General features: G+C 44.2%; 1 protein-coding gene and 1 long non-coding RNA gene across 3 annotated transcripts in view; one reads left to right on the top strand and one right to left on the bottom strand.

The window, feature by feature from the left end:
- The window catches only part of LOC147451080 (uncharacterized), a 117,843-nt gene that overhangs the window by 59,656 nt on the left and 40,066 nt on the right, over nt 1-18,121 (top strand). The gene's annotated exons all lie outside the window — the stretch shown is intronic.
- LOC147451081 (single myb histone 1-like) overlaps nt 1-18,121 on the bottom strand; it is an 87,231-nt gene that overhangs the window by 38,054 nt on the left and 31,056 nt on the right. For both annotated transcript variants that reach the window (XM_086520036.1, XM_086520035.1), the window contains exon 3: nt 3,683-3,767. In XM_086520036.1, the coding sequence (XP_086376162.1) occupies nt 3,683-3,767 (85 nt within the window). The remainder of the gene's footprint in view (nt 1-3,682; nt 3,768-18,121) is intronic.

The following is an 18,121-nucleotide window of genomic DNA, read 5'->3' as shown; positions in this document are numbered from 1 at the left end:
ACTCAAGTATGCCACTCGCTACAAAGAGTATGCAACAGCTTAGTCCAATAGATGTCGAAGTGGTGGATGTAGGGGAAGATTGTGAGCCTAGTGGCCAACTGATGACTAGTATCAAGAACCATTTGTAGAGTGTCCGGCTTATATCCCAACGACATAAGCATGAAGACCGAATCTCTCAAAGAGCCCTCAAAAAAGACGTGTGACCCCGAAAATCACAAAAGCCATGCAACTGCCCCACACGTCACAAACCCATCATGAATGTTTAGTCCGATCAACAAATATCAAACTGCCCTCCGCACTGGCTGAGAATACGGACAAACCTAGATAAATTGCCTCAAGGACCCAAGCTGCAAAGTACATCTCTGGCAAGTTCATAATCAGTAATCTCAGTCGAGGTGCCAAGCTCTAACAGGCAATCTTGCATGCGCAAGTGAACTTGGGAATCTGTTGTATGCATAATTTAAAGTAGGTGCCATGCTTGATTTCTTTGATGCAAGATGGAATTGGTTTCGTCCACATATTGCATCCTACTCGAAGGAATACCCAAGGATCTGATCACGTGCTTTTGATTGGATGGAAAGCCTATGTGGAAAGAATCTACCAAGATAACGGCCATGTCCAGAATTGACTAGAAGAGGATCTCTAGGAGTATAGAATTCTCTCTAAGTACTTTCCATAGCCTTGAAAGTACACTTATAAAGAAAAAATCCAAAGGGTAAGTTTCAAGTCTTGACTCTTGTCACTTGTCGTGCAATCTGCAAATAGGTGGTAGGGGTAACTTTCCTTGTGCAATCGTCAAGGATGTTAAAAATCAAGCCCTTCAATTTCATGGTGGGAAAAAATTGGCAATCTTAATCCCGTGTTGCAGTCTTTGGCTTTGGGGGTCCCCTCTTAAGAGGAGATGGGTCGAGAGTATAAACATCTATAGCAATGGCCTCAACCCACAAAGACTTAGGCATATCACTATGCCCGAGGATCGTTTGCATCAGCTCCACCACTTTATTTTCCAAGGGCAGTCCCGTATACACAAGCTCCCGCTTGTGAGACAAATGGGACTTTATTAGCCGTGGGTTTCGATGTTTCAGAGGGGGCTTCCACTCCCCAAGTCTTCCACAACCACCCCAAATTTGACAATACTTGGAGATCTCAATGATGATGTTCCTCTTGAGGTCGATGAACCCTCTTATCTTGTTCCTGTCCCTCAAGCTCCAGAGAACAATGCACCCATTCCAGATGATGCAGACAACACCATAATGCAAAGTTACAGCCGGATGTACTAGTAGCTCACTCTTCTAGGGGCAAGTCAAACAAGTTAATGAAGTGGCGATTGGAGACTTTACAAGATCCCACTACTTCATATTTTCCACCTAATTGGCATAATGCCGCTACGACTCAACGTTCTCAGCGACTTCGGATTGCTAAGACAGATGGGACTTTATTACACGTGAACTATGCTTTGATGTCTATAGTGATCAAGAACAGAGACCCTCTTACAGTAGAGGAAGCACTTTCACAACCAAAGTGAAAGTTGGCCAGCCTGTAGAAAGAGCTTGATTCCATCAAGAAGAACAACATTTGGGAATTGGTTTCAAGCGGAAGGTGATTGGTGTCAAATGGGTCTACAAGAACAAGTACAAATCCGATGGTTCTTTGGATAAGCACAAGACACGACTCATTTCCAAGGGATTCTCTCTTGAGACATGGTGTGGACTACGACGAGACCTTTGCACTGACTACGAGGATGGCAACCATTCGGACAGTTTTTTTCCCCTTGCCGCCTTTCTTGGGTGGCCCGTTTATCAAATGGATGTTGTCTCGGATTGCAGGTTGTGGAAGGCTCTAGTATGGGCTGAAGCAAGCCTCTCGAGTGGTACCGGAAGATACACTCTTTCTTCCTACGGCACTCCTTTCATCGTTCTTTTGCGGACCCATATTTGTATATTTACAAAGAGGGGGGATTGATGACTCTTATTATCCTCTATGTGGACAATCTTGTGATCATACGTAGCCATGTTGAGCGCATATGCAATACTATGGAGACCTTGGTCAAGGAGTTTCAGATGATAGATCTCGTCTTGCTTCACTACTTTCTTGGATTGAAGATATAGCAAATAGAGGGGGGCATCTTTCTTTATCAGCAACACTATGTTCAAGAGTTGTTGGAAGCATTTGGTATGACTGAGTGTAAACCTATCTCATCTCCTATGAATCCCAACCAAAAGTTGTCACAAAATGACCCCTCAGATGTAGCAGATGTTACAAAGTATGAGAAGCTCGTTAGATCCCTTATTTGGGTACTCAACACCCCGTTTGATGTCAATTTCCCAGTGGGACTTTTAACTCCTTCATGCAGAGACCCGCCAAGTCACATATGGAGAAGGCTCTTCGAACTCTACGGTATTTAAGGTAGTCAAAGTCCTTAGGCATTTTCTATGCGGCTAGAGGTAAGGACTCCAAGATCATTCTTTGAGGATGGAGTGATTCACATTGGCATGGAGTGTGTTGGACCTCCTTTCTCTAGCATTTTTCCCACCAGCATTTTCTCTCTCTTGCTAGTTTTCCCAATGATCCCTTCTCTCTCTGCTTCTATTCCCCTCCGTCTGACACCCTATGTTGCACATTTCATCTACAGTTCAGTTAACCGTGCCCGTCGGTGGGTGGTATGCGATAGGGGGTCATTTCCGAGGAGATTTGTCACAAAAGATCCAAGATCCATTGGTTGCCCGGTCCTAAGACAAGGTTTGCCCGCAGTTGCAAACGAGATCGTCACCCAATTCACACTTTTCCAGTGCACCTTTTACAAATGTATCTTCGGTCACCACTATTGGGGTCATTCTCATGGAAAATGCACAAGTTTAGAAGGATGGCATCTTGGCGACAACATTTATTGCTTGATAATCTAGCACGACGGCTGTGCCATCTTGGTTATTAGCTTTTCATGTTCATGTCCAATAATGAGCTTTTAGCATTGTACATAGTTGTTTGATTGGTCGTTTGACCATGTACATTTCCTTTTGGTAATCAATATGATACACATTACGAGAGAGAGAGAGAGAGAGAGAGAGAGAGAGAGAGAGAGAGAGAGAGAGTCCATCAATTGGTCAGATTGATCCATGGTAATAAGGAAAGTAAATCTTGTTATTCTGGGAAAGGCTGGCAGAAAGTAGGCATGTGAAAGAGGCAATAGGATGTAGATACAGCATTCTAGAATTGAACTCTCGGGCAGTGGGTTGAAAACAGAGTGGCACGATTGTTGGGGTGCATAAAGGTTAAAAATGGGGAAATAGAGAGAAAGAACGAGAGAGAGATCATGAAGAGCTTTAAGTTGATACATGGTGGCCATGAGGTCCTTAGAAAAGTCTTGCTACTGCCTATGACTAAACGCCTGCCTAGGACGGAATAGACACCAGAGAACACGCATGTGCAATTTGAATCCAGGTCACTGGTTCAAAACCTCGATGGAATATCTGCTCAACAACATTAGAAGATTAGTGAAAACCACTCTTATCCTGTTTAACTTTAAAACATCTCAGTTTTGAGTGATTCCCATCTATTTCAGAAAACCCACGGAAAAAACACTCTCAACTACATAAAAAACAACATATTTCACGAAACCCACAAAAATAAACTCTTAACTACGTGTAAAAAACAACATTGAACAATTAGCATGATTCAAAGAGACCTCTAAATAGCTTGCAATCCGTCCCTTACTGCCTCCGTTTGTATCTTGAAGGTTCAAAATTGCTTCTAAGATCAAATGATCAAATCTGCACAATTTGCAAAGAATGTAATTTCAGAACATGTGCAGAAGGCACCACTTTTTTTTGCAATCGTACATCATACATACAAAGCTCAACAAGATAGTGAACCACTTCAACGACAAAAATCCTTTGCCAAAGTGTTTTTGCACCTTTCCCCACATCCCCCACTTACCAAAGGCTCCATAGGAGCATTAGCTGCTGCCAGAGATGAGAAATTAAAAACATCGACATCGAGGAGATGACACACAATAAAGAAAGTCAAATCAGTAACTTGAAGAGACAAGTACACTCATTAGAATCTGCTTAAGAAGAAAACCAAAAAAAAGTCAGGGTAGCAAAATAAAAAGACACACTCAGATTAAGAGTTTACTAGAGGGATGGCAGAAAACTGAAATTGATGAAGATGAAGCATACTTCCATTGCACAAATGAGCTCAGTGAGAAAGCTCAGGAAAGTGGTTACCTATGCAGGGGAGCCTACTAGCTTTGAAGGAATAAAGCCTATAGGCATGCTAAAGTCAGATTGTCACGTGCACACTTCACGTGAATCATACTTCATGCATACAAAGCTCAACAAGATGGTCAACCACTTCAGCTACAGAAATCCTTTGCCAAAGTGTTTTGCACCTTCCCCCACATCCCCCACTTACCAAAGGCATCTCCATAGGAGCATTGGCTGCTGCCAGAGATGAAGAAATTAAAAACATCAACCTCGGGGAGATGACGCACAATAAAGAAAGTCAAATCAGTAACTTGAAGTGACAATTATACTCATTAGAATCCAAATCATAAGAGTGTTAAAAATCAAGTAGAATCTACAAGCAAACATACGCATCTTGAACATGGACACAACCAGCATACTCTGAAAGAAAGTAGGACACAGATTTGATCTGCTTAAGAAGAAAACCGAAAAAAAGTCAGGGTAGCAAAGCAAGAAGACATACACTCAGATAGAGGGATGGCAGAAAACTGAAATTGATGAAGATGAAGCATACTTCCATTGCACAAATGAGCTGTGTGAGAAGCTCAGGAAAGTGGTTCCCTTTGCTGATGTAGGGGAACCTACTAGTTTTGAAGGAATAAAGGCATGCTAAAGTCAGATTGTCACGTGCACACTAGCTTTGTGCCCTACGTGGACATGCTAAACCTACTTCCAAAGCCAAAAAGTGTCTATAGAGCCTATGGGATTCAGTTCGGTAGTTTTATGAGCCTGTTCACAGGACCTGGATGGTCAAACAAGTCCACTAGATTAGGTTTCTCTCCGTCAGAACCCTCTTGCATAAACAATTTATGCACATGTTTCGGTTGTCGTTCACTTCGATGGGCATCTGGCAACACCAGCATATAGCCTAGAATAATTGCAACAACCTGCTGGCCCAGTTCCCAGATCAAATGCAGCACCCAATGTGAGAGGATTCAAGGCTGAATGCTGGCTGCAAAAACTCAGATCTGATGTGCTTCGTAGCGCTGAAAATGCATCAGATCTGAGGGCCGCCGATGAGGATGAACTTTGCCAAGATGGGCAACAACAGGGGCGCTTCCAAAAGCCAAGGGAATGGCCAGCAATGGAGGGGGGTGGGCTGCCAAAATGATGCAGATCTGGGCTGCAAGGGCTGATGCACAACACCAGCAAAAGCGAGGGCGATCTGGGATGAGACAACGCCAGAGTTGGGGCTGAATGAAGCGCTAGCAAATCCAAAAGGATGAGGCTGAAAATGCTTGCTTTCACAGGGGTTTTGAGGCCTAGAGCAGCATCATAAGTCACCACATGCCATGTGTGTGAGAGCTAGACCTCAAATCTGTAGGTCACAAGGGCACAATGTGAAAATGAAATGCAGCCCTGAGTTTAGTGCACCTGCCTCAGGCTTCGCGAGAGAAAAACCTCGAATTGTGTGGCCCTAAACCTCAAAGAATGTGTCAATTGACTTTTCCTTCAAACTTTCACATATGATCTTGCACATAATTTTTTTTAATGGTACTATGAGGCTTGTATCTCACAACCTAGTGATACATTTGACCTCAAAACTGGACCGACACATTGCAATTATCTTTAGCTACATAATGGTGTTGCCGAATGCCCACCAAAGTGTAATAACTCCCGTCAAACATGTGTACAAAGCCATTTATGCAAGAGGTTCCAAAATGAAGAATCCTAATCTCATGGACTTGTCTGAGCATGCAGGTCCTGCAAACAAGCTCAAAAAATTGCCGGTGTTAAGTCCCTTGAGAATAAGCATGTACACTTGCACATCGATCCATGTGCATGCAACACATTCTCTCCCTGATTGTTAGGGCTGGAGTTCAGCCCTCTTCTTGGCATGTTTTGAAGCAAATCTCCATTAGATCAGCTGCAGTTATTGACTTCTCTTGGCAGCCAGACATAGGCTCTCTGATCAGGGCATAACCAGGCATCTTGGAAGCGCCCCTTGCTGCTCTTTATGCTGCACCATCATCATCAACATTGACAGCCATTCACCTACAGATCTGCTGTGTTTTCAGCATTCAGATCTGCATTTTTGCAGCCAGAATTCAACCCATGAATCCTCTCACCTCAAGTGTGCAAATCAGCCCTACGTCTCCCCCTTGATGGCCATACGCAGCCCACATCAAGCAGGATCTCATTGGTGCATTGATCAGCCCCAAAGGTGCTTCAACCTAAAGAGTTGCAGCAGAAGTAATCTCCCTAGACTCGAGTCCAGTCTTGCATTCAGGTATATCATTTGTGTAAAATCAGTTTCCGCAATGAGAAGCAAACACCGCTTCAATAACGAGGCGGGGGCCTCTTAAGAGGGTATGTTGGGACCCCCCCCCCCTCCTCTTCTCTCTCTCTCTCTCTCTCTCTCTCTCTCTCTCTCTCTCTCTCTCTCTCTCTCTCTCTGCAGCCCCTAGAGGCTCGCGCTCTCCCTGCAGCCCCACCCCCCCGCACTCCCCCCCCTGCTGCCCCGCCCCCCTCGTAGCATCTCTCTCCCGTGTAGAGAGAGAAAGCTTGCATGCATAGAGAGAGAAAGCATAGAGAGAGAAAGCTTGCACGCGTAGAGAGAAAAAAAATGCAGCTAAGAGTATGGTGATGGCAAGGATGATCCTATGGAGGATGCCATTCAAAAATGCAAGGAAGAAATGAGCGAGTCCATCAACAAGATTAATCGCCACCTTCTAGGCACTATAAAGGCACTCGACGAGCGCGTGTCGGCCTAGGAAAGCACGATACATACATTTGAGGATCATGTGAAGGCCCAAGATGAGGAGATCGCACTACTCAATATGAGTGATTTCCCCCAAAAGCACCTCCCTCTCAAGCCTGGCTCTCATTCTGCAGCACTCCTCATCATGCCAGCCGTTTTGGAGCATGCTCCCAGAACGTCGTCTCTGCTCAGGCTGGGTGTGTGGGTATGCCTGTGCTGCTGCATCATGCAATGTTTGTGTTAGCTCCTCTAGAGGTTGCATTGGTCTGTAGATCCCATCTATGTAGACAAAGTTTGTCTCCCATGTAAAGGTGTAGCGAGTAGGGGCTGCTATCCGTGGTATGTGTGCTACACTAAACTGGAAAGAGATGGTCATCGACACAAGGCCATGATCTACTGCCACACCAAGAGGTCTAGGTCCAACTGTGAGATCCTGGATACTAGAGATAAATCTCGGTTGTGCCATGACATAATCCACTGTGTTGGCTCCATGTTTGTGTGGAAAGCATGTAAATCTTTGTAGGCCATTCAAAATGGCCAATCCATGTTGCAGCCCCCATCCCATGTCTATCAAGTGCCGTCCATACTCAGTATGCTCCACATCTTGTGATATTCTAGATGGGCCCATCTCTGCAGCATCCAGCTCCCTCAGTATCTCCTCTGAAGTATCATAAAATATTGTCTCGTGATGGGCAATCCTAGCATTGAAGTCCCCTAGGATGATAATGTCACCATCCCTAGAGAACTCCTAGCATTGAAGTCCCCTAGGATGATAATGTCATCATCCAAAATAGAAAAGCGGAACTGTCCTCTAGGTGGTGCATATACTGACGTACTGGGAGGAAAGTAGAAAATAGCAAGGTATCTGCTTGTCCCTGCCCTCAGTCTTACCAATATGTACCTAGCCTGCTCATCCCTACGAGCTATATGTATCACCATATTTGAAGTACAGCTTCTTTTGGCACAATGGGGTAACGTGAAAATGCTTGCCACGGAAACTATGGCAGACTACAATCAAAGGTTCCTTGATGTTTACTTTCCGGTGTCTTTCTTCAAGTCGATCACCTTGGAGGACCAGTGCGAACGCTATACCATTGGATTGCCATTACCTTTACAAGAATATTGCTACAAGTGTCTTCTATGCAAGCACTTATGGACCAATGTTGCAGTTTTTGTAAATGGTCAATATGTTCCTCTCGTTGAAGAGAGTGTACACAAAGATCATCCATGTATATTTCTAAGAATATTCTAAGATATTCTTTGAACGCATGCGTCATTAACCTCTGAAAGGTAGCTGGGGCATTGGTTAAGCCAAATTGCATAACTCTATACGCATAGATTCCCCATTCTGTGGCAAACGTTGTTTTGTGTTGATCCTCTATTGCAATTGCCAGATGGTTATACCCTGAAAACCCATCTAGAAAGGAATAAGCCCGTTTTCCGGCCACCCTCTCAAGGACATGTTCTGTGATCGACAAGGGATAATTATCCCTTATGGTGGCTGCATTTACCTTTTTGAGGTTTACACACACTCGCAGCCTTGGGATAATATGGTCAATGACGTGGGTATTTTGGATTTGTGGACTCTCGCTAGCTCTACAGACAGAGCTTACACTTTTGCTCATGATGCGCATTCATGAGCACGGTTGGATCGTTGGTATTTGCTGGGTACCCAGCAATATGATGTGTTTGCGTGTACCATGTGTAAGGTGCAACGGAATGAATGTTTGAACTTTGCTCAAGATGAGTGCTCCGAACTGTGCTCAAGGTTCCTTTTTGTTCTTATGGAAGGGAGAGCCTTCCGTTCTTAATGAGAGAGTGCAATGATCACAAACAAAGTGAATGGACATTGTGCGTGCAAGTGTATGAGATTGAGAGATAGAGAGAGAAGAGAATACGACACCAGAGACGTTGTAAAACCCTCCTCTGAAGGCCCCACTCTCGTCAACGAGAGTGGTCTACTTATGATTGCACAAACTGGTACAAACCGAATGCATGTGACTGATGCAAGTCTAGGCTATGTCGACGACGACGACGGGGATGACGAGACCGACCTAAGGGCTGAAATCTGCAATCTTTTATCTGCTGTCCAAAAATGCTATGGGCTGAAATCGGAGGTCCTTCTACTGCTGTCCAAAACCGCTAATGGCTGAATTCTGCTGCGGTGGAAAAACGTTGATTCGGCTTGTCGAAAACACTCATTTCCTGCGGGTCTTTATGGCTGAAAACTGCACTTCTTGTAGGCTGAAAACTGATGGTCTTTAGGCTGAATCTGAGACTGCTTCCTTGCTGAAAAACGCTGCCAGAAGGGAGGGCGATCTGGGCTTTTTACTAACGCTAGGGCTGAATTCTGTGCTTCTGCAAAAACGCTAGGCTTTTGCTGTGTCTTGCTGTCGCCGGTTTGGTCTGCAATGCAAAACGCTGGGGCTGATCTGCAATGGAGAAAAACGCTGGCTGTCCTTGGCTGAAAATGCTAAGTCTCTTGCTGTGGGGGGGGGGGGGGGTGTCTTGCTGAGAAGTTGCCTGTTGAGCAAGGTGCTCCTGCTTCCTCTTCTGCCAATTAGTGCTGGCCTAGGTTTGCTTATATACAAACTTACTCAATTTGCCCAACCTACTTTCCAATAAAAGTCAATTAAAAAATAATAAGTGAAAATTGTCAAAAATAGGTAAAATAGGATAAATGCACTGGAAAATTCCCCTGACGGATTCTGATGGGAATGCTTATGATCATGCTGTGTGCAACCAGAGGATATGCATCTACACTAAGTGACCGGGCATGCACGGTCTGCGAATAGACTCACAAAAGTGTCAGATCACTTCCTATTCTAGACTGACTTGACTGAACTGAACCTTGATCATGCTGTAGCTTGTCGACGGACACATAGGGTTGGATGTGTCACGTGACACCACGAGGATTAATCGTTCCTTTACATTGTCTGATCATTTCCCTCTTTGTCTACTGATTTATTTTGATGCATCTTTTGATGAGGCTCCTCTTCCCCGTAAACGGTTATTGCATATCAATAATGCATATCTTTTGCACAAAGCTTTCCAAGATATGGTTGAAGCATCGATTCCTCCTCTTGAGGCTCATATGTTTTCTGATGTAGATGTAGCCTGGTATCGTTTGTGCGTATCCAGGCAATCATACAAGACTATGGTAAATGGTACATGCAACGGCAAAGAGGCAATATACCAAGAGTTGGAAACTCTTGCAGATTCTAGACAACTCACTCTCTCTGAGCAAGAGACCTTATGTGCTGCTAAAGTCTCTTTGATGCATAATAACAAGTGAAAACTGGACAAATGGAAAGTCAGATCAAGGCAATATGCTCTTATGGATAAAGGCTGCTCATCCAAGCAGTTTTTTAAGCATTTGCATCATTCGTGGCAATCTATGGCCATTAGAAGAGTGAAGGATACTGCTCAACAATGGACTACTAATAAAATACAACTAGCACGTTGCATGGTGAATCGTTTTCAGTGTGTTTGAAGTTTGAACCTCCTGAAACTCCTTCTCATCAGGTCTTGCAAGCTAGACAATCGCTCTTATATCCTATTATGACTGACGATCCAGATACACTTGAGGTTGCATTTAATGAAGCTGAACCATATAGTACTCTGCTGCATCTTGGTCGTTAGAAATCCCCTGGGTAGGATGGTCTAACGGTTAAGTTTTTCCTCCACTTTTGGGAATCCCTAAATAGCCTCTACTTTGCATCATGAACCACACATGGACTACGCAATCCTTGCCACAATCGTGGAAAGGTGGTGTCTGGTGAAACTGTTGCCTAAGCAAGCACTTTGTGAATCATTTTCTAATTGGCGGCCTATTACCCTTATGCCTGTCATTTACAAATTGATGTCGAAAAAGATTGCTACACGGATTAAATATAACTTGTTTTCCGGCACATATGCCGCTCAATATGGATTTATTCCTCGCAGGCAAATCATGGATTATCTTGATAATGCTTTTATCGGCATTGAGTATGCAAAGTATACTGGCCACATCATGCAAGTTGATATAGGGAAAGCATTTGATACTGTTCAGTGGAACTTTATTGCACAGATCATGACGGCGTTAGGTCTTGGATTGAAAATGCGTCGTGTGGTCTACTTTCTCTACGAACATAATCAATCTTTGAGTGCTATGCTATATGCTATTGCCACTCATCCTCTACTGCTTTATTTGGACTCCTTGACGGCATTGAGTCGATTGCATGGATTGGAATTACCTTCTGGTGATCATTTTGTGGCGCAAGCGTATGCAAATAATTCCATGTTTTCGCCTAAGAATCATCCAGATGATTTTTGTTGTATCATGGATGCTTTGCACATTTATAGGTTGGTTGTTGGGCTTCATGTAAACCTCCAAAAATCTAAGCTTTTGCTGTTACGCCAAAAGGAATATCGGTCAGGATTTTGGAATGAAGAAGATTCGAGAGTTTTCCTACCAGGCAAACATTTCTTTCCTACTTCAGACAGTATATCCTGAAACAATCCTTCCATATTTAAACAACGTAAAGAAATTAACAAGTTCCAGCAATTTCAAATTGGGACTGAGACAATGTTTAGGTAATTTTCTCCTTCCTAATTACTCATGATGCATTAAACAAAAAAGAAGTTTTCTACCTGTTCATGAGCAATAACATCACTTCGTGGGATAATTGGCACATTCTCATTCATCGGGGCCTTTCCTTTGCCTTTACTATCACTGTTTCGGCTTCGTGATAGTGTGATCCATCATAGCAAGTTCTCTTGGATACCATTATCTTTACTAGATACTTATCTTAACAAGTTGTAAGCCAAAGTATAAGAATCCAATGGAAGTAGGGTAAATGAGTATAAGTGTTCTAATTCCAAAACATATATGGTTATTCCACACATCAAACCAAAAATATATGCTTGCTTAATCCTGCCATAATCTTATGACAATACTTTCAGGGTGATGAATCCAATGCGACCATACCAATCACTACCAAGGGATTAACTATGAAGGGAATCCTTGAAGATGGCGTTGGGGTTAGCATTGTGACTAAAAGTTGCTGGGAAACTATGGGAAGACCTCACCTTGGGACCACAACCATAGTCGTAAAGATGGCCAATGGGTCTATTGTTAAACGTATTGGGATGTTAGAAGATGTCAAGATCAAGGTCTTTGGGCACAATATAAGAAATACCTTCATCGTTATGGATTTATCCAAGCACAGTATGACATCAGAGATGATCTTAGGACGTCCTTTCATGAGGGAAGAAAAAATGGTGCATGACTAGTCTAAAAACCATCATTCTATATTATGGCCAGGTGAAATAGTAAAGCCTGATCAGATAGTGAGGCACCTTGGATACCTGTTGGCTTGGTCGGTGAACAATTCTAAATGTTTGGATTGGGTTGAGCCCAAGATTAGATCCAAATTACAGTACTGGAAATTGTCTACCTAGTCGTTACATGTGCGGCTCAGAATAGTGCACTCCATCTGTCACATGCACATCTAACCCTATGTGCATGTGGACAAGCTATTCCCAGTTCTAGGGTTCAGGTTAGCCTAGGAAGTGTTTTGGCACACTTGTGAGCCTGTGCGCAGGCCGTGCATGTCCAGGCACTTAGAATAGTTGTATACCCTCTGATTGCACACAGCATTATCATTAGCACGACATTCAGTACCCATCATGAGTATTTTCCAGAGCATAGAACCCCTTTTTGCCAAAGTACACATTTTTCACTCATAAGTAAGTAGGGCAATTTGCTAAAGTTCTATAAAAGAAACCCATTGGACACTCAGTAGAAGCAGAAGAAGCATGGACACAGAAAGGGCGGGCACTGTAGCAGACCGGCAGGCACCCTCAGACTCCACGACGTTTTCTCAGCAGTTCAGCCCAACGTTTTTAGCATCAGCAAATCACTGTTTTCAGCCTCAGTAAATCAGTGTTTTCAGCCATCAGCCATCAACCATCAGCCACCAGCGTTTTCAGCATCATCAAATCAGCGTTTCCAGCCATCAGCCACCAGCATTTTCAGTCCTAGCCAGATCAGCCTAGCGTTTTGCAATTTCAGCCAAGACAGCCTGGCGTTTTTGCATTCAAGCATTAGTGCGACTCGGTGGTTGCAGATCCAAGCCGCAATACTGCAACAGTAGCAGATCCCCAACAGGAAGCCTAACGTTTTCAGTTTTCAGCCTTGACCCCGTCGTCTTCGACACCATCATCGTCGTCGACATCGTCATCGTCATCGCAAATCCCTATCTTGACGATGACACCTTCGTCATCGTCGTCGCAAATCCCCGACTTCACGACGACACCATCATCGTCATCGTCGTAGTCTCCATCGTCGTCGTCGGCATGGTTATCATCAATACCACAGCATCTAGACCATTGTACCAAATATGTGCAATCTATAGCATAGACCTCTCTCACCATAGAGGGGGGCCCTTGGAGGAGGGTTTGAGAACCGCTTGGTGTCGTCTCTCTCTCTCTCTCTCTCTCTCTCTCTCTCTCTCTCTCTCTCTCTCTCTCTCAGCGCTTCCATTCACACTTGCAATCACTTTGTTTGTCATCATTGCACTTGCACTCTCTCTCTAAGAAGAACCAAAGGCTCTCCCTTCCGTAAGTAAAAGGAACCCTTGAGCACAGTTCAAAGCACTTATCTTGAGCACTATCAATATTCACTTCCATTGTACCTTACATTGGTATCAGACCTCTTTGGCAGTGTTCTGTATCACTCAAGGAAAGAACAACAGAAAAAAAAATCTTGTTGCGGTCGCACCCAAGTCCACTTGGGCATGTCGTGTTTTTGCAGAGTGACAGGGTAACCCAAGAAAGAAGGGCTTGTCCAGCCTCTCCTTGTTCCTCTTTTCACTCATTGAGAGCGGACCGTGCACTTAGCGGCCAGCCAATCGACGTGAGGTGGAAAAAAGCAACTTTGGTGTGAGTGCAAGGCCGCCAAGGGGTGTGCCCACAGGAAAGAGTCGAGCTCGAGTAATAGAAAAGCCTTCTCAAACACCGATTGCAAGCTAAGAACCCAAGAACCTCAAGAACCCAAGTACCCAAGATCTCAATGTATGGTCATCACCCCAAGCAGAATGGATACTTTGCGTGAAGGTGATGAGAGTGGAGTTGGAGAAGAAGTTTCTACACCAGGAGGATTGTTCCCCGATCCTCCCCCATCCCATCTATGCCACGCATTGCACCAAATCCTATGGAGGCTTTGGTCAAGTCAATGATGGACATGATGCTACAACAAGAGGCACAACGCGCCGCCATGGATCGCGACCCGAAGAAAGAAGGGCAGTTATGGAGCTTGAGCGCGAGCAAGCGCGCGAAGCTCAACGCATAGCGGCCGAAGAAAGAAAGGCAACTATGGAGCTTGAGCACGAGCAAGCGCGCGAAGCTCTACACATAGCGGCCGAAGAAAAGCGAGCGGCTATGGAATTAGAGAGTGAGGCACAGAGAGACCAACACATGCAAGAGTTGTTCCTACAGGTACTCACCTGGAAATCCGACCCACTCAAGGACGTTGGCGGTTCATTAGGTAGCACAGGTAGAGATACAGATTCCAACAACCCAGTCATTGAGAAGTTGACGTTCACTAAGTATAACGGTAAGATGGATGCTAATGTTATTCATTCTTGGTTGCATCAATTTAATGCTTACTTTGCGACAACTAAGAAAACAAGAAATAGCAAAGTTTGACGGCGGCCATGTATCTTGCCGGAGATGCCATTAATTGGCATCAAGCGTGGCAAGAGGCACAGTTGGCCGCGCATCTAGAGGAAGCCGAGGAAGGCGTGCCCCTTTCTTTCAGTTGGGCCGACTTCCAAGACAAGTTAAAGGCGCGGTTCATGCCACCTAGCACGGTCGAAAGAAGATTGGCACAATCTCAAGCAAAATGATATGTCAATTATGTATACCTTCATAAGTTCAGAGTAGTCTAAACTCACGAATTATAAGAGGGGATAAAGCACACATAGAACTATAAAAGCAAGGGACACAAGAAAAGAAAAGAAAAAACAAAAACAAAAACAAAAAAAACCAACTAAATCACTTTGTTTGCTACGAAACAAAACTAGATAAAACAAAACATTAATAACTTAAAAATGTTTTTAAAAAAGGCATGCGTAAAATAAGTTGACGCAACTTACTTGGCTTAAAACAAGTACTCAACTTTAAGCAAAAAAGAATAAGACATCTTAAAAACTTAACCCTAGAAATCAAACTTCACACAGCAACTTCTAAAGGAACACATTCTTAAGTCCTCACGTAAGCTAAATACGAAATCGAAAAATGAATACTACTACAAACCTACGAAGAGCAAAAATCCAAACTTGACAATATGCGACCTCAACTTCGCTGCTTGTCCAAACAGGAAGAATAAGATCATCACCTTTATCATGCATAGCTTGGACAACAGCTACGACATCCCTACTCACGTCGTCAGTGCCCAAGAGTAGGTGCAACTTTGTATAGAGGTCATTCATGCTTTGAACGTACTCTATAAAACCAACGAGCTGAGTTTCTATCACCCTTTGGAGGTGATGGGCATACTCAGCCATGATAAAGGCTAGCATTTGTCAAGCTATAGTAAAAATACTAGAAGCGCTAGAGATCTTGCGTTTTTGTCGTCGCGCTCGCGGTCCTTGGCTTCTTGGTCTGCGGCCATTCTTGCAATTCTGTCGTCGCGTTCACGGTCTCTTTTGTCGCGCTCACGGTCCTGAGCAAGGCGACTTGCTTCTTGTCTATCCATCATGGCCATCATCTGCTTGACCATCTCCTCCATAGGGTTTGGTGGACTTGGGGGAGTAATGGCGAAGGGGGAGGGTTGAAGAAATCATCTCCGGGTGGGGACGAGTCTTCGTCGCCTCTCTCATGCTCATCGCCTGTATGCGAAGTATCCATTCCGCTTCGGGTGACGACCATGCACTATAATCTTGGGTTCTTAAGCTCGCGAGGAACTTGAGTTCTTGAGGGTCTTGGTTCTTGGGTCCTTGATTCGTGAGAATCTTGGGTTCTTGAGGTTCGTGAGGTTCTTGAGTCTTGAGGGTCTTGGGTTCTTGAGGTTTCCTTTCGCTTGCAAATCGCGTTGGAGAAGGATCTTCTCTTCACCCGAGTTCTACCCTTTTCTGCAGGCGCACCCCTTGGCGGCCTTGCGCTCACACCAAGGTTGCTTTTTCCCACCTCACGTCGATTGGCCGACCGCTAAGTGCACGGTCCGCTCTGAATGAGTGAAAAGAGACACAAGGGGAGGCTGGACAAGCCCTTCTTTCTTGGGATTCCTGTCACTCTTCAACAAAACACGATTAGGAATCGCCACGCCCAAGTAAACTTGGGTTCGTGTGATCGCAACAAGCAAAAAAATTCTTGTGGTTCATGTGGTTCTTTCCTTGAGTAATGCAGAACACTTCCAAGGCTCTGATACCAATGTAGGGTGCAGCGGAATGAATCTTGTATTTCTTAAGATTAGTGATTCTTATTGCTCAAGGTTCCTTTTAGGTCTTAGGGAAAGAGAGAACTTTCCGTCTTATGGCGAGTGCTATGATCACGAACAAAGTGAGTGGATATTGTGCATGCAAGTGAATGAGACTGAGAGAAGGAGAGAGAAGAGATACGACACCGAGAGGTCGTAAAACCCTCCTCCGAAGGCCCCACTCTCGTCGCGAGAGTGGTCTACTTTGATTGCACAAAGGTGTACAATGCGTATGCAATGGACTGATGCAATGGGACTATGCAGATGACGACGACGGTGATGACGACGGCTAAGGCTGAAATCTGTGATCTTCTAGGGCTGAATTCGGGGTTGTCTTCGTAGCTCAAAATGACTGTTTTTGTCGATGGTTCTTGGCTGAAAATCGGTGGATCTTTGCAATGCTTCAAGGGGTTGCTCTGCTTCTTGTCAAATGCTGAAAACGCTAGGTATCTGCTGCTGGTTTGGGCAGAAACTCAAAAACGCTGACCTGCTGGTTTTCTCTTGCCAAAAACGCTAATCTTTATGCTCCAAAAAACGCTGATCTGCTGCAGTCCTAGCGTTAGTAAAAACGCTGATCTGGGGCAGATAGTGGTGATCAAAAACGCTGGTGTCACTGCTCTTAGGCTGCGTTTTTGGGTTGATTGTCTTGGCTGAAAAAACGTTGGAATTTGCTATTGCTGCTAGCGTTAGTGAATGGCTGAAAACGCTGATGATTGTCATGAGAAAAACGCTGATCTGCTGTGGGTAAAACGCCAGGCAATGGTAGTTGATGGCGATGTTGGATCTGATATGGCTGGGATGCTGAGGTGATGAAGATCTGAGATCCCAAAACGCTAGGGCTTTGGGGCTGATGCTGATGGTCAAAAACGCTAAGGCTGTGGTGTAGATGCAAAAACGCCGGGGATGGTCTGAGGGGGGGTACTGCTGAGAAGTTGCCTGTTGAGCGGGAAGCTCCTGCTGCCTCTTCTGCCAAAAAGTGCTAACTTGGGTTTGCTTATATATTAACTTGGCAAAATTGCCCTACCTACTTTTGTTGGAAAGTCACTTAAAAATAATAAGTGAAAATAACCAAAAATAGGAAAATAGGCTAAATGCACTGGAAAATTCCCCTAACTGATGCTAATGAATTCTGATGGGAATTCCGATGATCATGTTGTATGCAACCGGAGGATATGCATCTATGCTAAGTGACTAGGCATGCACGGTCTACGAATAGACTCACAAAAGTGCCAGATCACTTCTAATCTAGACTTGACTGGACTGACTGAACCCTGCTGTGGTGTAGCTTGTCCACAGACACATAGGGTTGGGATGTGTCACCTGACAATTTGTGGTACACTTAAGTTCACAAAACTCCATGGGATAATTCCTCCGCATACAGAACTCGAATTCAAGTACATAAAATCTTGAAAAGAAGGAACGTCGGGAACAAAAAGATCATCTACAAAGCGTCTTACATTGCATAACTTGCGCAAAAATATTGGGCAAGTGTTAGCAAGGACAAGACGCTCCATAAAATAAAACTCATAAGTAAAAAGATAGAAATTAGCAAGAAAAACAGCACAATTGGTGCCCATAGGGATACCAATTGTTTGCTAGAAAAAAGAGTCGTTGATGGTTATATATAAATTGTCCAAAAGAAAATCTAACCAAGATATGATGTCAATGTCATCTACAATCCTGGTGAATCTCTTTCTTCCTTTGTCTACATCTACATTC

This window comes from Adiantum capillus-veneris, chromosome 9, assembly GCF_014529385.1.
Source record: "Adiantum capillus-veneris isolate H3 chromosome 9, ASM1452938v2, whole genome shotgun sequence".
In the NCBI taxonomy this organism is placed as follows: Eukaryota; Viridiplantae; Streptophyta; class Polypodiopsida; order Polypodiales; family Pteridaceae; genus Adiantum; species Adiantum capillus-veneris.
Note: the sequence above shows the minus strand (reverse complement) of the source record. Positions and strands in the feature narration are given on the sequence as shown.